Raw genomic sequence first — 21,039 nt, 5'->3', positions numbered from 1 at the left:
GATCAGCGTGGCAGCCCAGACTCCCAGGGCCTGCTGCCGGCTGTCGGGTCAGGGACAGGAGCCCTGTCATTGCCAGCGCAGCTCTCAGGGTCTCGGGGTCCTCAGGCCCTTCTGGGACATCACTGATCTCAAGGACGCACATTCTGCAGCAAGGTTTCCTTAGAGTTGTAATTTACGCGCACACAATATCCTCTTTACCGTCAGCTAAGAGCGTCACTGCTGCTTTACAAGAGTTGCATTTAAAGTTAATTATGTTCCACTGTGAACAACAGGAAGGGACCATCAAAATACTAAGCAACTCCCATTTTTCCATCTGTGATTAGGCAGTGGTCATACACGTCCCTTTAAAACAGCCTTTAGACTGTTTAGATAGCTTTTCACTCCGTAGTAAAAAATACCAATAAGATGGGTGAGATGTCTGAAAATGAACGTTTCTGCACGTGTGGACTTGGTTCCCTAAACATATTTATTTCTGGTCTGAGGCTTAAACAGACAACAGACCAGCTGAATATACCGCTACTTGTCTTTCATTTTCTTTTTTGCAGATTCGTACGACCCTAGCAGGGTGGAGAGGGTGTGATGACGCGCCAGTGGAGTGCGGGGCTGTCCTCTGCTAACAGAGTGATCTCCGAGGTGGCCTCAGCCCCGCCGCCTGGGAGGAAGCTGGGACCCTCGCTGTGACATCCTGTCCCCACGGCCGCCAGGAAACTCATCAGCCCTAGAGAGTCACTCTGTGGAAGTAAAGCAGTAGTCGGTTGAAACCATCTGTTTTTATGGCACGAAGAGTTAATACCTGTATTTAGAAAAGAGTCACAAAGACCCTCCTTAATGATGGGTTTAGCCAAGCTGGTAAAGAATTTGGTGTTAATCTGGCTGTATGTGAAAACTCAAATGTGGATGATATAATGAATGATTTTTTAAAAGGACCGTGAATGTCGTAAGTCCCCCTTCGCTTCCCCGTGGCCTGCGGTCCCCGCTCGTGTCACAGAGTCTGGGATGCAGGCCACTGCTAGTGTGTCAGCACTTTGAGTTCTGGGGAAATGTGAACGCATATGTATGATCCATTTCTCATCAGTCTGGCCTTCTGCTGAAGTCACTTTACGTATAAGTAACTTGCCATCAGAGAATAAAGCCGCGTAGCTTTTAAGTCCCCGAGAGATTCAGACTTGTACCATAATGAACTGAGAGTGTTATTTATCTGGCAATGAGATGCTTTGATCGTTTGCAAACATGATGTTGTCTGCTTTGCACTCAGTATTATCTATTTTTATTTCCTGTATGGATGTTTAGAAATTCTTTATATGAAAAATAATTGCTGGTTTAAAATAGACCATTTTAACAAAGTAACTATATTTCTTTTTACAAAAACGCTATTTTTCTATGATGTAAACAATTGTTAGGTGGCAGATTTTTAAGGAAGTTTATTGTATTTAAGACTCTGTATCCCTTTGTGTGAGAGGAACCCAAAGAGGGTTCACATTTGCTTTAAAGCATATAGCCCTTACCCGTTCACAACTCTGCTACTTTTAGTTTATCTTAGAAAGAGATGTCAGTATAGGCATTTTTCAGGGTTAATAAAATTAACTTTTCACAAAGATTTTTTTACAAAGAGAGCTGTACGGTTATATTTGAAAATAACCCTCTTAAAACCAGCCGACATCCTTAAGACAAATTTTTGCTGCCACAGCCACTAGAATTACCAAAAAACATAGTTTCAGCTTTGTACGTCCGTGGGGATCCGCCCTGAGACCACCCCTCCCCTCCTCCCACCCCGCCCCTTTAAAGAAATATGTATTTTTACCGAGAATCATCCGTAATCCGTGTCTGCATAGTTTTCAAAAGTGCTGGAGACGTTGTATGTATCCCATTACAAAAGTATTACGAGGCCTATGTATTCTCCTGTTTACTATTGCATTAACCTGCGCAAAGTTTATGCATTTTTATGCGTTTGTCCCTTCTTTCTAAGTCGGGCGTTCTTGGGAGCTAACGTTTCCTGAATGGTTTCTTGTCTCCTCCCTCCCTCCTTTTCCTCTCCTTTTTTTTTTTCTTTTTCTTTCTTCTTTCCTTCTCTCTGTCTCTCTCTTTTTCAGAAACCACCTTATCTATTTTTAGGCATTTCAAATTCCTAAAATGTGAACTATTGGGTGGTCTGCAGTTTGGCCCTAAGACAACTCTGGGCTTTCATGGCCTGTTTTTATCTGTACCTTATGATTTTATTTCATCAGAACTTCATGTATTTGGATGGTAATAAACAACACAGAATCCAAGCAGTTCTGAAAAGTCTTTTCAAACACATTTCCCCGCAGCCTTGGTTCTTACCTGTTACTCCTAGTTACTCCTTTCCAGATTTTGGTTCCTGTGAAATTAGAGGATTCTCTGCTTCTCACAACACACGGGGACGATGGGCCAGGCCTCTGCCAGGAATGGCTGGAACTGTTCTTCCCAGGAAAGATGTCGTGGGGAAGAGGCCGCTTTACTGTGCTGTAGTTGGTGAACCACGGGCGTCATCTGGTAGCACTCAGTGAGAGCGGCTCCTGGGGGTCCTCGTGGGCGTGCATTCCTGTTAAGTGCAGATGAAGGAGGGCATGTGTGTATATGCGTATGCATATAGACACGTACGTGTATCATCCATGTACATACATCTTAACGGTTCCGACTTCCCCTTACATTTTATTGGTCCCATCTAACACTTCTTTTAACCCAAAGAATCCAATTACAGCTTATTCCTCGAGAGAAAGAGAAGGACCCTAAAGGGAAGAAATTACCGAACCTTACGTATATCACAAACCAACCAAACGGCGACCCTCTTCCTTTCTTCTAAATTGTTGTATCACAGCACTCTAAAAGCGTTCTGAAAATGTGGCGGAAATTATCAATATTTATACTTCTAACCTTAATTTCTGGATTCCAGCCTGTACATAAGTCTTCCGGGGGTGGGGAGGTGTGGGGATGGTGACTTTGAAAATGTGGCTTTTAAACTTGCGTATTCTGAGGTAAATAATACAGTCTCTAATCAAAAAGAGCTTTTCCAGGGCTTTTGGAGTTCAGCTGATTATGCTTTTATTATTTCTGTTTCTTATACACACACAACCCTCCGTTATCATTTGTGGCTGGAAAAGAAGTTTTCATATTTTGTGTTTGTCATTCTTTTTCTCATTCAGATGACTTACTATTAGTGTTTAATAATTGGTGGCTTATAAAATTAAAAGTTCTCATTTTGGCTATTTGGACTAAAAGAATTATATGAGGAATCACATTTGAAATGTATTTGTATTTCTCGATTTGCAAAAGAAGGGGACTATGTTAATAGAGCTGTAATTACCTTTCTTTGAAGAAAATTTCTGAATGATTGAAAACCAAATATCTTTAGTATTGTTTTGAACCTTCCGTTCCTGCAGACCACAGGAAACACCTAAGGATGCACAGCCCCTGATGGCATCTTCAGAATCCTTTTCCACGTTGTACGTGAACTCTTTGGGTTCCTTTTTTAAAACTCCCTTAAAAATGTATGTGCTCTCTGAGATCCTGGCTTCCTTCTGAGAGTTGTAGGTTGAGGTTTGATTCATGTGGAAATTCTCAGTAGATCTTTCTTTTTCCACGTGACTGTTGGTGAAGGGCTGTCTGTCGTTAATGGAAGTCCGAGTGTTTGAACTCAAATGACTCTGAAACTAGACACCGACCGCTTTTTCCAGCAGTGAAATGACCTGCTCTGATAGCACCTTGGTTTAGGCCTTCTGGGGAAAAGTGATGAACCTGATCCTCTGTTGACACGACTCCTTCCCAGCTCTGAGCAGAAAGGGCTGATGGAAGATAAGATCAACCCACCATCTCATCCGTGACCCTCCAAGATCTTGTTTGTGTGGTTTGGCTATTCTTTTGTTTAAAATGACTAAATTATACACAATTCAGTGTCAGGTCAGCATCTCCTAGTAACTGACCAGCACAGCAGAATCCCTCTCTGGAGATCTGGGCTTAGAGACTTGTACGCAGTTACTTTACTGCTGGGACTTTGTTCCCCCAGGTCCGTGTGCGCGCAGGAGACGGTGCCCCAGGGATGGAGTGAAGGGTGGGAGTGTGTTTCTTAAGCTGAAGCTATTGCAGGCCTGGGGGATTTTTGCATTTTCTTCTTATTTTGTTTTGAACTGCAGATTCTGTACATCTGTGTGTGGGAGGAGAGTTGCTTCTCAGGACAGTATTTAAGAGACAGATTCCAAGTGACCTTTAAGAGTCTGCCTGGTGGGAGGTCCTTTGCCAGGAACGTGGGTTGGTCCACTTGGGGACCCGCCAAGCCAAGACGGGGGAGATGATAAAATAACACGAAAGATAGAATGGTCCCCCAGCCTGCATGTTTTGTTTTAAAAAGAAAAAAAGGGTGTGGGGAGTGGTGAAGACTCTAATTCAGCCTCTGGAAAAGGTGGACGGGGCCCAGCTCACAGCTCCCCGGGAGAGCCTCGGGTCCGCGGGCGGCGAGGGAAGGGGCCGAGCGCCTGCAGAGCCCCGCCCGTGGCTGTTGAGGGCCCCATCACGGCGGTGTTCACTGCACAGGGCAGGGAGGTCCTTGTTCTGTGGCCTCTGCTCAGCGACTGGACTTGAACCTCCGGCAAGTCCAGGTCGTCGAGCGATTCGTCCCAGGGCCTTGACTGGGGGGTGAAGGGAGCCCTCCGCTCGAGATTAGCCCACTCCAGGGGGCAGCCAGGCCGCTGGGCGGCCCACACCCCGTCTCCGGCCCCTCACCCCACGCACAGCAGGGCCAGGGTCGGGGGGACCGAGGGAGACAGAAGGCCAGTCCAAGTCCAGGTGCGTTCGGCAGGGAAGCCAGAGCAGCCCGGGGAGAAGCGTCGCCTGCGCGCGATGCAAGTCAGCCCGGCGCCCGGCCTGCGCGAAGCTACGCCGAAGCCCTCAAGTCACAAAGCGGGACAGACAAACGCAGGGGATTTGGTGAAGGCGGCGCCCCGTAATCCCATCATTTCTTTGGGCACCGGTATAACGTATTAACACAGTAAGGCGGGGAGAGAGGGTCCCAGGAGAAGACGCAGCAGGTCACGGCCGATTCCCAGCCGCGGTCGTGGCCCCCATCAGGCTGCCCCCGAGACCCTGACTGGGGAGAGGTGAAGCGGGGGAGACGAGTGGCCCCAGCAGAGCTCAGCTGACTGCCTTCAAGGGGCTCTTCTTCTGTTTCTCCGCACGATGTAAATACTGGCTATTTCGGGATGGTTGACCCGCTAGGTGACACGTATTCCAAATAAAGACTTCGCTTGAAAATACCTACGACTGTTGTCTTTGGCCTTGTGGGTGAGAGCTGCCCCTTAAGCCTTAAAGGCTGGCCCCTGGAGGGTAGCAGGCTGCAGGGGGGGCAGCTCAGATGGGGCCGGAGATGCAGGAACATGGGGCCCAGGGAGTTGGGGCACCTCTGGTCCCCACCGAGCGCCTCCTGGGTGTTCCAGCGCCTCTGCATCTTCCGCAAGGTGGGGAGAGGCCTGGAGTCGACCTGGGGACTGAGTTTGTATTTCGACTCTACCACTAACCGTGTGGCCTTGCACACGCCCCTTCCCTGACTTCTGTTTCCCCGTCTGCCTCTGTTACCCCTTGAACATAATAATCAAGTGTATGAAAAAGCCCCTGCCTGACCCGTGATGGGTGTTCGGTGCACAGAAACGCACGAAGACCTGCAACCCGTGGGAAGCCGGCAGAAGGTTTTCAAATCCAGGCCTGGGTCCTGCAGGGATTCACTGCCTTGTTTTCAGTAGCGCGGGTCTGGAGGTAGATGCAAATTCGCTACCCCACCGGGCTCTCGGTGTGTTTCCAGCAGCCCAGCAAACTGCTAAGCTGCTGTTTCTGAGTTGTAAGAAAATGTGGTTCTTTTTTCCTCTTTCCCATTAGCTTTGCAGACCGTTGTCCTCATTCTTTCCTGGCTCCACGTGTGTGGGCCTCAAAGCTCAGGAGCTCCAGTGCCCTCTCGGTAGCCTGAAACTTCAGATCATGTTAAGATGCGGGTTTTAAAATAAGAGCTACTCCCAGCCAGCTGGTAGTTCAAGGCACACATTAGAACATAACTGAAAAAGGAGTCCCTTGACCAAATTAATGCTATGGGAGGAAACACGCAAGCCAGGAATCGGGGGCCCAGTCCTGGGCCAGGCTCCGCATAAACCCTCTGTGACTGAGGCCACCTCCTCTACCCACTTGGAAACACTTCACAAGTGGAGAGAAGGGACGGAACTAAATTAGCTGGTTCCTTCCAACTCTAACATGATATAACTACTTTTTGGCAAAATTGGGAGTCCATAGGGTCTTTTGCCCCGTCAGAAGAGTCCAGGAGTAAAATAATTTGAAAATTACGGCTGTGCACGACAGAGGACCGGGTCACTGCTGGGGTAGGGAGCCCGGCCACGACTTACCCTTCACCGGGGTGGTCCACTTCCCTCTTCCAATAACTTATCATGCTTCTCTCTCCGCTGCCATAGTTACGGGCCAGCCAAGAGACTGACAACATTGAATTCTCCCAAACATTTTTCTTAGGTTAGAGCAGGGCACCGGGATGTTTATGAGCCTGGCAGTCAGTCCAAGGCGTTAATCTGCAGTGTCTGAGTAGCCTTCTTTTCTCACGGTTTCAATGCACGCAGGTTGGGAGAAGTTGTGTCTCACCAGCTAAGTCGGCCTTTCCGCTTCTGCCCCGAGCATAAACCTCCCCCCAGATGCTCAGCTTGTATTTCACAGGCTGGAAATGCTGTCGGTCACCCCATCGCTCGGCATTTGGGGGACAACAGCTCCGTGGAAAACTGAGCGTTATTCCTCCCGGGCCCAGTAGGTGTTTCGTCTGGATTCAGTGGGAGAGCCCAGCTCTTCTTTGACGTAGAGGAGGTTTGTACCAGATCACGCAGAGGCTCTATTTGCTGTTCCTTCTCGTGGTTCCTCCTTCTGTCCTGTGCTTCCTGCTGCATTAACTGTGGTTGTTTTTACCTCGCCTCACCCCACTGGAGTTTCAAAGGCTATCACAGCAGGGTCAGCTCGTGTAGAAACAAACCCAAGTGCATTTACCTGGAGTTTCTTCTGAGTTTTAAAATTAAATTCTCAACATGGGATGGAAGAAAACAAGGAAACCAACATCACTGGGTCCCTACTGTGTGCCAGGTAGGTTATAGCATTAATTTAATGTACAATGCTTTACAAAAGACAAACAGGTACAGAGAAGACAAATAATTGCTTACAGATGCAGCTCGCAGCAGGGGAGGGGTTTAAACCTACTTCTTTACCCCAAAGTGCATGCTGTTCATCTTAGCTTGCTTCATCCCAGGAGGACGAGAGAATGATCCTCCAGTGAGTCAGGAAATTCAAAGGTAACATCTTACCACACTAAATGCATCTGTTAATCAGGCTCAGCTGCTTATGTCAGAAAATTGGAAACAACGTAGCTTAAATGAGATAAAAGCTTATGTCTCGCACACTTCCACGGAGTTCAGAGGCAGGCAGCCCAGGGCTAGCGTCTCGGCTCCATGGCAAATGGGGAGCCAGGCTCCCTACGTCCTTCTGTTCCAGCATCCTCACGTGGTGGCTTCCATCCTCGAGGTAAACTCATGGTCCAAGACAGCTGCCAGAGTGCCAGCCATCTCAGACACTTTCCAGGTAGCTGACAGGAGGAAGACTTCTCCTCCCAGGTAGGTTAGCCTCCTTTAAAGAGACTTCCAGGAGGTCCTACACTCTTCTACTTTTATTCCATTTGCTGGAACTTAGTCACATGGTCAAACTAGCTGCAAGGGAGGCTGGGAAATGTAATCCTTTAAGTTGGACACCATTATGAATCTGAATATAATCAGGGTTCTGTTACAAGTGAAAGCAAAAGGGGAATGTATGATGGCTATTGGAGAAAGAATAAGAAATGTAAGATGGGTCCTGGGAGGATTCATTTTGAGAGTTTTGTAATTTTACCATAGGGTCTGCCTTTTTTGTATACAAGCTGTCAGGAGAGTTGCTTTGCTTTGGGAAGCCCTACAGGGATGAACTTGGACAGAACTCTGTGTTTGAGTCACACCAATATTGTGCCACACAGGTTATACCAATATTTTAAAATGACTCTCTTTAGTATAAGTGTCTGTTACTCTCAGGTCCCCTGTCAAAGTTATAATCATGCCCATATCATATCTGGTTCAGATACAATCCACATACATAAGATTGTACTATGAAGGATAATAAGCTAAAGTTTGCAGAATTTATTTCATTTACAATAGATCATCTTTATTAAGTTTGGGTACGTCCGATGGATGGTGTCTGGGAAGGGGTTCATTTTTTTCTTTATCCAGAGACGTTTCAAGTCACAGAATCATTGCCTAGATCCTGCCATCACATGCAATAGAGAGAAAACATCTTCTTATGAAAATAACAGGTGGTTGTCTGGGGCAGGTTTCTTCAATATGCCTTGCTCATGGCTTATCGAAGAATCTCCGCTGGGCCACCTGCTTCGAGTGAGCTCTGAGATCAGAACCACGATTCCCACGGAGCGGCCATCTCCACAGGCAACCCCACAGTGACAACAGCGAGCGCCTGCCTGGGCGGAGACTCCCAGTCCTAGGAAACTGGGCCGCTCCTCAGCCTCTGCGAGCTGGTTACACAGTTTTGTCTGTTCTTGAGTGATATTTATGAAAAGTGGCATTTGGCCATTTTTCTGCAGCTGCACATAAATCCTCCAGTTTGAAGCTGGTGGGTCTCAGTACATCATTGACTGGGGAGCCAGCCCAGCATGGGCCTCCCCACAGCTCTGTGTGTTCCACCCACCAATTAGTTCAAAGACGCATTGGGGTCCACAGGGTGTGATGTTTGGATGACGCCCATTGCCATGAAAACACACCCCAGCAGCCCCTCATTCTGGAAACATGAATGGCATTCTTACCCCAGTCGATCCAAAGACCTGTAGCTTGAAATCGGGTCGGCTCAGCTGACCCACGGTAGCGTGAGTGAGAACCCAATGCTTACTGTGCACGTTCTTGAAATGTTCTCGGTTTCTTGTTAACACAGCGTGACAGTGACAAAGCTGCTGACTGGGACGCGGGCAAATTCCATCGTTCATTATATGCTGCTTGCATTTACAGGGAGAACCCTGCGCTCTCAAGGCATCCAGGAATTTTTATAACTTGCAAATGCCTGAGGTCAGGGCCTTCAGGGATACGAAGAATCACCCGGAGAGGGGGTGTGCTCAAGAGATTGGCTCTCTGCCCTTTGACCCTATGCCTGCCTGGCAACCATCAGTGCTAGATTGACCTGGGCTGGTTGCCTTGGGATATCTCACCTCTCACCCGCCCCGTTTATACCTGAGGGTCAAGTTGACCTCGGAGCCTTCCTCTGACCTTCTTCAAAGGCTAAAAATCAGTAGAGGCATCTGTGCTTTTGGGGTATTCTCCAAAGGCCTCACACAAGGAGCTGCTGTGTTTCTTAGTGCTCAGATCCATGTCTTTGGAAATATCCTTGGTTTCTAAAGGGATGGTCACTTGGGAGAGACTAGGAGATGCAGAACATTTGAGGGTCATGGAATCCGAGTTGGCATTCCAGCCAAACATCAACACTGGCCCTTGGCCACTGGGATAAACGCCTTCAGGGATGACCGACTGTGGCAAAGGGTGTCCCCAAATCCCCACCAGAGAAAAAAGCCCTTCTGTGGAGCAGAGCCTGCTGGACAGTGCTGGCAGCCCCGCTCAGGCCAGGCGTGCTTGGGATTTGCAGGAAGCGTCTGGCTGTCTGTGTGGTCAGACGCTGGGAAGTGGCCCACTGCTCAGGGCTCAGAGGTGTGGGCTCTCTTCTGTGGTTCCAGGGACGACGGGGGCCGCCGTCCAGAGCATCCTTAGAGGAGGTGTCCAACCGGTGTTCAGACACCAGAGGGCAGCGTCGGCTCGTGCCGAGAAGCGAGCTGGTCCAGAGCATCTGATCCCTCGGGGCTGCGGGGAGGGCCGGCAGCTTTTCCCGCCAACAGAACCCCCAGACCTACTCATCTAAGATCTGGGTTGAGGCACTTTGCTGCAATGGGCCGGCACGAAAGAAAGGCTCTTAAGGGATTCTGCTGCTGGACCCGGACTTGATTTGTGAAAATATGCAGATAACCAGAAACCTTTTGTGAAAAGCATATACGGGCCTTAGAGCCACTGGGGCCTTGGACGGATAGGCGTCTTGTCACTTACTGTGTGACTCTAGCATGCTGTCATAGAGAGGGTTTCACGAGGATCAGATAAAATAACGCGCGCGGAGAGCTTCGCAAAGCCCTATTCAATCAAAGTTCATCAGCAGTCACGCTGCGGCCTGGAGAAGAGGCCAGGCCGAGCACAAGCCCCGGAGGAGACGGGGCAGGAACTGGGGCTCCTGCAGGCACCCCGCTCCCCGCTTCCCGGGCGAGAGCCCCTTGCCGACACCTGTTGAAGCACGAAGACAGACCTCAGGCCAGACCCCTCGACCTCTCGAGCCTGGCCACCTTCACTGCATAGCAACTGCCCCTCGGGTACGGATCCTTGGGGGACAAAGCAGCTCCGGCCGTGCAGGCATGAGTGCGGCTGGCTGACCGCCAGCCCCCCCCACACACACACACCCCGTCCCGCCGCCGGGCTCAGCCCCATCGCCCGGGCAGCTCCAGGTCCGGATTGCTTCTGGGTGTCCCGAGCGCCCTTGTAGCCCTCTGCCACCCCTGCAAGCACGATGGCCGGGACGCAGCCCAGGTATTCAGCACACCTCTCACCTGTTTTCATAGGTGCTCAGTCTCGGACGCTTCCGAAGCTTCTAAGGGCAGTGACTGCTGAGTGCTTCCGGCCCTGTAATTTGTAGGTTGTCGTGGGGATGAATGGGGCTCGAGTGACATCAGAGATCATCCTGCCGGGGGCCCCGGAGGCCAGATTTCTCAGGGTTAGACTCGGCGACTCACCGGGTAGCCAGGTGGCCTGGGGCACCTGCTTCACCTCTTCCTGCCACAGCTCCGCATCCGCGTAAGCAACACAGGGGGGTCGTCTCGGCCCCGCCCCTCACAGGGGCGCTGTCAGCATCCGCGCAGCAAGAGCACCAGACGGACGCCCAGTACCCACACCAAACGTGGCGCTTGTATCGGGGGACAGCTCTCTGCGGGCCCCCTGCCCTTCTGCTGACGGCTCTTGTTCTAGCTTTTGCTCTCGACCAGCTTTCCAAGGATGTTCACAGAACGAACAGTCTGGAAAGACAGAGACAGTGTCTGTCACCCGGGCAAAGCGCAGGTTTGTTGACAGCTCAGCGGGATGAAGACCGTGTGCCTCGGGGCCCAAGCTCAGGCTGAGCGCCCCTCCGACCACATGCGTCTCCTAAGCGCAGGGCTCCTGCCCCGCGGCAGGTGTCACCTGGCCCTCTTCACTCCGCCCTGTGCCTATTGGCGGTTAGGGATCTGGATCCGGGTCAAGAAAACGCCGGCACCCGGCTAAGTACCAGTGCTGACAGCTGCGCAGCCCTTCCTCCCGGCCCAGGATGCTTCTGTGTTCTGCCGCCACCTGTGACACCGGGCCAGCCTCGCTTACAGGGCGGGCGACGACCTCAGCGCCTTCACAGTCCTGAACCCTCTTCAGCCAAAGCCGAAACCCTTGTTCACCACACTCCTGCGAGCCAGGTACGCAGATAGTTTTATTCCTGTTTTACAGGTGAAGCAACAGAGGTTCAGGAAGTTTAGAGATACTTCCAAAGCCAGCTAGCACACATCAGAGGAGACATCTGGAAAGTTTAATTACCTAATTAAAAACCGAATTTCCTCCAAACCTCTCTCCATATGTATATATATTTATTTATTTATTACAGTCTCTTCCTCCATTCATCCATCTATGGGCCCTTAGGTTGTTTCCATATCTTGGCTATTGTAAATAACGTTGCAATGAACATGGGTGCAGATATCTTTTCAAGTTACTGTTTGTTGCCCAGGTTATTACAGGATATTGAATATAGTTCCCTGTGCTATCCAGTAAATCCTTGTTGTTTATTTTACATATAGTAGTGAGTATCTGTTAATCCCATAGTCTTAATTTATCCTTCCTCCCTTCCCTTTTGGTAACCAAAAGTTTCTTTTCTATGTCTGTGAGTCTGTTTCTGTTTTGTAAATAAGTTCATTTGTACTATTTTTTAGATTCCACATATAAGTGATTTCATATAATATTTGTCTTTCTCTGTCTGACTCACTTCACTTAGTATGATCATCTCTAGGTCCATCCATGTCGCTGCAGATGGCGTTATTTCATTCTTTTTTATGGCTGAGCCGTATTCCATGGTATATATGTGACACATCTTCTTTATCCATTCCTCTCTCAATGGACTTTTAGGTTGCTTCCATGTCTTGGCCACTGTAAATAGTGCTGTTATGAGCGTTGGGGTGCAGGTATCTTTTCAAATTAGAGTTTTCATCTTTTCTGGCTATACGACCGGGGGTGGGATTGCGGGGTCATATGGTAGTTCTATTTTTAGTTTTTAATGGAACCTCCATCCTGTTCTGCACAGTGGCCACCCTTCTGTCCCTCTGTTGTATATTTTTTAATAAAAGAGACTTCTGAGGAAACTCGGACTGCAGGTTCCAAACATTTTGTGTGTGTGTGTGTGTGTGTGTGTGTATCTGTGTGTGTGTCCGTGTGTGTTTGTGTGTGTCTGCGTGTGTTTGTGTGTGTGTGTATTTGTGTGTGTGTCTGTGTTTGTGTGTGTATTTGTGTGTGTCTGTGTGTATTTGTGTGTGTTTGTCTGTGTCTGTGTGTATTTGTGTGTGTGTGTACCTGTGCGTGTGTGCAGAGGAGGGTATAGGGGGCACACTGGAAAGAGGAAAAGAAATGCGCTTGGCTGGCATGTGGTCCTTTGGTGACAAGTCTTGAACGACACCAGCTTCGTACTGTGGGGATTGGGCACAGAGCAGCTTCTCGTCCCTCCTCCCAGCTCGTGGGCTTTGGGCGAGTGCCCAGCGGTTCCCACGGCCGCCAGGCCTGCTCCACACGGAGGAGCCCCTGTGGCGTGCTGTCCTCGCGGGGATGTACACTGTCAAAGCGTAAGCTACGCCTCGGCTTTGAAGGCTTCAAAAAACAAATGCAAAATAGCTCGGTATTTGTATATTACACATGGAAATACTACTTGAGTATATTGGGTCAAACAGAACACAGTACTAAGTTAGTGGCACCTGCTTCTTCTCCTTTCTGAAAGTCACCACTGCGGCTTGCCTATGTGGCTCACATTACGGTTCTACTGGGCGATGCTTTTCCGTCGGCCACAACGTGTTCCAGGAAAGGGGCGGGGATGACGTGCTCACCCAGCATCACAAACCCAGCGTCTGCATCCAAGGCAGCGACTCCCCTACCCTTCCTGCCTCAGCCAGGCGGCCACATGGCTGGCTCTGGATGAAGCCCACTCTAAAGAGATTTGGCAGGAAGGCGAGGTGTTCCCGTTTTCTTCATCGCGGGCTTCGAAGCACCCAGCTCGGGGCCTGGCACATACGCACTGGACGCAGGCTGTCGGGTTAATTAATCCTCGCCGCCTCTGACGCGAAGTCCTTGACCTCAGCCTTCGCAATGCTGCCCCCTGCTGGCCAGTTGTAGGAAGAGCCCAGCCAGGTCTCGGAAGCCCTTGGGTGTGCGCGGTGCGCCGTGCGCCCGTGTGACGTGAGCGCGTTCCTCGGGCGCGCACTGCGTGTGCGTGTGTGGACGTGATGATGTGCGTGTGCGACACGTGCGACCGTTTAACGCTCCGCAGCTGACAGTGGTCCTCAGCGATCCTCTCCTCCCCATCCCCGGAGCAGCAGTTGCTGGGTCCAAACATCCTCAAGGGGTTGAGGAAAGAGTCCCCGTTTACAAATCGGGGACCCCCTGGTCTTTGCCCAGCACAGAATTATTCCCGAATAGCGGTCCTCTGCGGGGCCACCAGAATCTCAGGTAGGAAATTCTAGCTCAAGTCTGTCGTAGTTCAGGTGTTCCCGGCTCTGTGCTGAACCGCTTGCTTCCAGACTGAGGGGCGCATTTGCGCGGGGAAGGTGGCAGTGACGGATTGAGAGGGGCTGGGGGAGGGCTGGGTTCTCCACGGCGGGGACAGACGAGAACAGAACGCGGCATGACGTCTGATGGCCGAGCTTCCCGGAGATCCCAAAACATGTGGTGCAGACGTTCATGTTGGAAACACCTGTAAACCGAGGACTGCGTGTCCTTACCCCACTGCAGGCGGGCTCCTCCGAGCATGGCAGGTGGAGAAAGCAGCAGGGCCCAGGCACTGGGAGGCCTAAAGTCCCTCCCTTCTGATTAGATCCCATTTTTTCAGGTCTCTGCTCTGTGCCAGGTGGCAGCCAACTGAACTGATAAGCTGGCGGATCAATGCTTTGTTCCTTTCTGTGTCCCAGCTCTGCAGTTCCACGTGGCCTTCTGGAGGTGCGTGGTGAGTTCCTGTTCATTCGTTCAACAGCTACCTCCTGCCAACACGCAGTTAGTCCCCAGGCCAGAGGTACTCAGAGTCTTCTGAGAAAGAGGCAGAGACGGAGAGAGGGGCAGAGAGAATTTCAGTGCAGTGAGCAGGTTCTAAGCAGCAGAGTAGAGGTATCTATAAATAAATGGATGTGGAATCAGGGGAGATAACACAATTCAATGCTTGGCGAGGCCCACGGAGACTTCCCAGAGGAGCAGAGAGTTTGGGATGCATTTTGAACAGTGAGCAAGTGATCTGTAGGGGGAGAAGTGAGGAAAGAACTTTCTACAGGAAGGAACAGTGTACAGGAAAGCACAGAGCATGGGATGTCTTCACTCATAGCCGGGTGGGAATTTCAAGTCCCCCAAAGTGAAGCAGGACATTTGGCATTCTTCAACTGCGGGCTTTTCTAAAGGAATTCTTCCAACCCTTGCTTCTAGGGACTAGGACACCACATTGGTGATGTGTGCCATTCCCACTGCATTGCATCAGGATCTGCATGGGGTCAGTTTGTGAAGGGTGTAGACTTCCATGAGTTATGTGCTTGAAACTGTCCCAGATGGGGGATAACCCTGAATCGTTTCACCTGCTCAGCCCAGATGTGGTGAGTGAGACACCTGAAAGGTCTACATTGGTCCAGTTCTTTATTAATAAACATAGAGGCGCAAAGGAAAACGACAGGACCTGTTCTTTGGGGGATCCCATGAGGGGTGGAAAGGGATCCACCTCTCTTGGTTCCCTTAGGTTCCTGATTTGAGGTGAATAATATGTTAATCACCCCTTTGCTGCCTCACTAGCTCATATGAATGAAAAATTCCCCCAGCACACAGCTCTTCCTACACAATTGCTGGCCGGGGTTTTCTCTCCCCCCTGGAGAGCCATTTGCTTCCTCGCACATGTGGAGTGAACTTTTCTTTTCCCCTTCCATTCTGCTGAGTAAGCAGACCCTGAATAACGACACCTGCATCCTATTCAGTCTGCAACGGGGGCCAACGGGGAGGGAAGCTGGTGTGTGAGGGACCAAGGGCGGCGAGGTCTGGGAGCAGCCTGTTTCTTATCGAAAGAGGCGATGGGGACGTTTCAGAGACAGGATCACAGGCCGATAGACAGTGATGCCTCTTGTTTATTGATTGACACATTCAAGCCATTGCCCACTGAGGGCCAGCCTGTTGGTAGCCCCCGTTTCCTGGCTTCCCTTTTAGCTGAACAGAAATTTAACTCTTACTAGGACCCTCATAAGGCAGACTTTGGAACAAAGGAGAAAGCAGAACTGCACTGTTTCCTTCCCCAGTGCTTTGGCGCTTTGAACATTTCCATCCTAAAAGCGTTGATACACCACTTAGAAAGACGGTAGCTCTTCTGAAATAAACACAGTACTAATTTGAAAATAGAATCATCAACCCCGACACCAAATATCACCGTCATCACTATTAGTGGACGCAGGCTCAGTGTATGCATGTAAACCTTTGTCAGATAAGTGCATACCACGGTGCCATTATTTCTGGTGTTTCGAGACGCTGTTGCTGGGAGCTTCTTGACAGAAAAGCTGACATCACCACTCACATTACCCTGATCCTATCTGTTTTTCTACGAATGGACATTTAGGTCACATTTTTTCCATCGCTTCTCAAGCCAGCCGTGAGCAGTGACATCTGGGATGAGCTTGCCCACTGACTCACCGCCTGGGGTGATGACTCCCTTCCAGCTATGCAAAGTGCATTACAGACGCCTCATTTATTTTCCACCCTTCCACGTCGTTAGCATGTGGGAGACTGAAAGTCAAAGTACTGTCCGTCGGTAGATGCATGCATACCCAAAATGTGGTAGAGGCATACAACAGAATATTTCCCAGCCTTAAGAAGGAAGGAATTCCGACACACACTGCAACCTGGATGCACTTGAAGACATGATGCTAACTGAAATAAGTCAGTCACAAAAGATAAATACTGTGCGATTCCTCTCATATGAAGTACCTAGACTAGTCAAATTCTTGTCAAATTCACAGACAAAGTAGAATGGTGGTTGCCAGGGGCTGGGGGAGAGTTCGTATTGAGTGGGTACAGATTTCAGTTGGAGAAGATGAAACAGTTCTGAAGATGGATGGTGGTGATGGTTACACAATAATATGAAGGTACTTAACGCCACAGAACTATACGCTTAGGATGGTTAAAATGGGGACATTTAGGGGCTTCCCTGGTGGCGCAGGGGTTAAGAATCCGCCTGCCAATGCAGGGGAGACGGGTTCGAGCCCTGGCCCGGGAAGATCGCACATGGCGCGGAGCAACTAAGCCCGTGCGCCACAACTACTGAGCCTGCGCTCTAGAGCCCGTGAGCCACAACTACTGAGCCTGCGCTCTAGAGCCCGTGAGCCACAACTACTGAGCCCGCATGCCACAACTACTGAAGCCCGCAAGCCACAATTACTGAAGCCCGCACGCCTAGAGCCCATGCTCCGCAACAAGAGAAGCCACCGCAATGAGAAGTCCACGCACCATAATGAAGAGTAGCCCCTGCTCGCCGCAACTAGAGAGAGCCCGTGTGCAGCAACGAAGACCCAACGCAGCCAAAAAAAAAAAAAGTACTCAGACAAGTGTGTTTATGAAAAAAAAAGGCAAATTTTCTATATATTTTGCCACAATAAAAAAGTCAAAATACTGTCATGTGAGAAATTGATATTACAAACAGACTATTTGATCAGGTCGAGAATTTCTATCCTAAAATTCCTCTTTTTTCATACTCCACTGTGCCTGTAGATTTAACATTCTGGTTTTAATGGTGGGGTGTCTTCTGTGGCCCATCTGTGGAATCTTTTCCCCAGTGTCTCGTACAAAGCAAGCTCCTCTCTTCTATTCGCTATTGTACATGTAACTTGCCTCTAAGGTGACAGGGTAACTTTCCTAAGCCTTCCTGGATGTTTCTCTCCTGAGTTTATTACCAACCACAAGTGGCTGTAATGAACATGTGATGAACAGGTAATTTTCTAGATGAACAGACCAACCCCCACCGTCTACTGATTTCTAAGGTGCGCTTTTCCATCCCTGGGAAGGCAGACAAGCCGAGTCTTCCCTCCCGCCCCCTCACCTGCTGGACCATCTTTCATCACCATGGGGCTCCTCTTGGACGTGATGTATCGAAACTTCTCCCGCCTGCAACAAAGAAGGCCTCGCGCCTGGAAGCAAAAGCTATAGCAAAGCGCTGGACACCTACCGTCCCCTTCTGGTGAACTGGGTCCGCAGGCCGGGTTACTGAGAAGCCGGGCCACGCCCGGGCTGCTCCCAATGTCAGCATCCACGGGGGGCTGCTCGCTGTGCCCCCGGCGTTGCGGCAGCCGCGAGGGGCTCGGCCCTGAACCCCACATCTGCACTGCGATAGCCACTGGATGACGTCATCAGGGTCCTCGGTGCTCTTGGGAGGATTTGCTCTCTCTCACACACACACATGCACACACACACATGCACACATACACATGCACACACACACACATGCGCACACAATTTACTTTTTCAGTCTTCTGCATTAATACATATACTGATTGTGACACAAATCATTTCAACTTTTGCTGTTTTAACTCCCTAAAAGGGTGAGTTTCAATTTTCTGGCAAACACAAATAATTAGCCAACATGGATGTGTGTGTGTCTGTGTTTGTGTGTCTGTGTGTGAGTGTGTCTGTCTCTGTGTATATGTGTGTGTCTGTCTGTGTGAGAGAGTGTGTGTGAGTGTGTGGGAATGTGTGTGAGTGTCTATGTGTGTGTGTGAGTGGGAGTGTGTGTGTGTTACAGACGAGGAAGACTCACAGGACGCCCGGGGACCTGAGAGGAGAAGGCTCTTCTGCTTCAGGTCTCAAGGCTGGGTTCTTTCCCACCCGACTGTGAGGTCTGCGCGTCCCCCCTGCCGGGCCCGTAGGTCTCTGAGGCTGCGTCTCTAGATTGATGGGATGCCATTTCAATTATTTATGTTTCTACTTTCCTAGGCCAAGCCAATAATGACGGGAAGTTCTCTGGTTTATGTTCTGGCAAATGTCGACAAAGCAAAACAAAACACAGCAAAACTCCATTTCCGAGGCATCCAAAGAGGGGAAAGGGAAAGAGGTTTCAGAACATGGAACGCTCAGCCATCGGAGTTCCATCTAATGGTTATGCTTCACGAAGAAGTGAGGACACGTGCCTGCAGCCCAGGACAGGGTCGTGCGTGCCCAAGAGCAGAACAACGCACTCGGACTTGTGGCTGTGAGTCTGTGCAGCTGCGGCCAAGCCATCTTGGACCCTGAGGCAAAAGGAAAATTCAGCAAAGGTGATTCCATTTTTATTTAAAATTTCGATGGTTTGTTCGTCATGGATTCTTTTGCATTCATTATTTTTTAACATTTTTATTGGAGTATAATTGCTTTACAGTGTTGTGTTAGTTTCTGCTATATATCAAAGTGAATCAGCTATACGTATACATATATCCCCATATCCCCTCTCTCTTGCATCTCCCTCCCCCCATCCCTATCCCACCCCTCTAGGTGGTCACAGAGCACCGAGCTGATCTCCCTGTGCTACGCGGCTGCTTCCCACTAGCTATCTATTTTACATTTGGTAGTGTATATATGTCCATGCCTCTCTCTCACTTCGTCCCTGCTTACCCTTCCCCCTCCCCGTGTCCTCAAGTCCATTCTCTATGTCTGCGTCTTTATTGCTGTCCTGCCCCTAGGTTCATCAGAACCATTTTTTATTTTAGATTCCGTATGAATGTGTTAGCATAGGGTATTTGTTTTTCTCTTTCTGACTTACTTCACTCTGTATGACAGACTCTAGGTCCATCCACCTCACTACAAATAACTCAATTTCGTTTCTTTTTATGGCTGAGTAATATTCCATTGTATATATGTGTCACATCTTCTTTATCCATTCATCTGTTGATGGACACTTAGGTTGCTTCCATGTCCTGGCTATTATAAACAGAGCTGCAGTGAATATTGTGGTACACGACTTTTTGAATTATGGTTTTCTCAGGGTATATGCCCAGGAGTGAGATTGCTGGGTCATATGGTAGTTCTATTTTTATTTTTTTAAGGAACCTCCATACTGTTCTCCATAGTGGCTGTATCAATTTACATTTCCACCAACAGTGCAAGAGGGTTCCCTTTTCTCCACACTCTCTCTAGCATTTCTTGTTTGTAGACTTTTTCATGATGGCTATTCTGACCGGTGTGAGGTGATACCTCATTGTAGTTTTGATTTGCATTTCTCTAATGATTAGTGACGTTGAACATCTTTTAATGTGTTTGTTGGCAATCTGTATATCTTCTTTGAGAAAATGTCTATTTAGGTCTTCTGCCCATTTTTGGATTGGGTTGTGTTTTTTGTTTTTTTTTTTTTGATATTGAGCTGCAGAGCTGCTTGTATATTTTGGAGATTAATCCTTTGTCAGTTGCTTTGTTTGTAAATTCCACGTCCTCCTAGTATGCCATCTTGACTCTGCCCCCTGCATTAATTTTTATTCTGATGATGTCTCATTAATTGGAGTTTTTTGGGGTCTCCTTAAAGTTTGCATCTGAGATGGTTGCCTCTCCCTCACCCTAGTCCGGCTTTGCGTTTGTGTACGATTCTCAGATGGCAACAAGCCTGGAAGCTTGGGTTACTACCAAGGTCCGGGTGGTGACGGGTAATGATGTGGTGGGGTGGGTAATCCTTGTACCTGTACCAGCTTCATTTACCCAGCGCTTTGTCCCTGCTGGGCACTGCTGATGCCCTGGAAGCTCCAGGGGCAGGGACATTATCTGGTTTATTCACATTGTAGTCTCCAAAACAAGGACAGTCCCTAGAACCTTGTAGGTATCCAATGAATATTCGTTGAAACAACCCTATGAGGTTAGGGCTGTCATTATCCTTATTTTACAAGTGGGGAAACTAAGGTTTTGGAGGAATTCGCTAATGGCCCCAATTCATGCAGCCAGTGAGTGGTGAATCCTGCTCTGTCCCCTCTAAATCCTGTGCTGTCCCCAGGCCACCACTCTAATTCCTTCTATGGTCACATAAAGCTGGGGATTCTGCCCTTCGAAGTTTCCCACTGACCATAGTTGTTGATGGTCATTGCTTCTTGGAAAATCAAATAAAATACGTCTGTGATTGGATGCATTTGCGTATATGTTTGTCTGTTTAAGCCTCATGGAACATGGACATTTCAAACTCTCTGGTAGCTACCCATCCTCCCATTTTTTTTTGAGAAATGTTTTCAAACCTGAGCTATTCAACCTGCCTGTTATTAGGGGCAAAATTGTTAAAAACACTTCGTGAGACACAGGTGTGCTACTGCTTCCCACCTGTTGGATGACCAGGAGCTTCTGACAGCAGCCATGGGGCAGACCCTCTGTTAATGTGCCTACCAGCAGCTTGGACTGTTGTAGGGTCTGGTCAAAATATTCTGAGTATGTTTACCCATAACATCAACCTAAAATAAAGTACCAGGGCCAGCGGCCTTCCTTCTATATTTTTACTTATTCTGTAAAACAAGAAGACATAGAATTATAACTAGTGTATGCACTTATCTACAGCTGTCCTTTTACCCAGGAAGACTGACAATTGCCTTCACCTCAAGGGCAGAAGTGAGAGAGGAGCCCATAGCTCTCAGGACTGGCAAAGCCAGAGAGAAAGTTT

At 49.1% G+C, this 21,039-nt stretch overlaps 1 protein-coding gene and 2 long non-coding RNA genes across 6 annotated transcripts in view; all 3 read left to right on the top strand.

Moving 5' to 3' along the window:
* The window catches only part of JCAD (junctional cadherin 5 associated), a 38,180-nt gene extending 34,819 nt beyond the window's left edge, over nt 1-3,361 (top strand). For all 4 annotated transcript variants that reach the window (XM_019933581.3, XM_033852522.2, XM_073801767.1 and 1 more), the window contains one exon: nt 546-3,361. In XM_019933581.3, coding sequence (XP_019789140.1) covers nt 546-580 — 35 coding nt within the window. In that variant the 3' untranslated portion in view covers nt 581-3,361. The remainder of the gene's footprint in view (nt 1-545) is intronic.
* A 6,890-nt stretch (nt 3,362-10,251) lies between these two features.
* Nucleotides 10,252-11,790, top strand: LOC141277901 (uncharacterized). The gene is made up of 3 exons (XR_012329774.1): nt 10,252-10,474; nt 10,721-10,952; nt 11,628-11,790. It is a non-coding gene; the product is annotated as an uncharacterized lncRNA (long non-coding RNA).
* Nucleotides 11,791-14,181: 2,391 nt separating this feature from the next.
* LOC141277900 (uncharacterized) lies at nt 14,182-20,444 on the top strand. Its single transcript, XR_012329773.1, has 3 exons — nt 14,182-14,373; nt 14,841-15,004; nt 18,372-20,444. It is a non-coding gene; the product is annotated as an uncharacterized lncRNA (long non-coding RNA).
* Nucleotides 20,445-21,039: the final 595 nt, after the last annotated feature.

Source organism: Tursiops truncatus, chromosome 2 (assembly GCF_011762595.2).
Source record: "Tursiops truncatus isolate mTurTru1 chromosome 2, mTurTru1.mat.Y, whole genome shotgun sequence".
Lineage (NCBI taxonomy): Eukaryota > Metazoa > Chordata > Mammalia > Artiodactyla > Delphinidae > Tursiops > Tursiops truncatus.
This window is presented reverse-complemented; position numbering and strand designations above follow the sequence as displayed.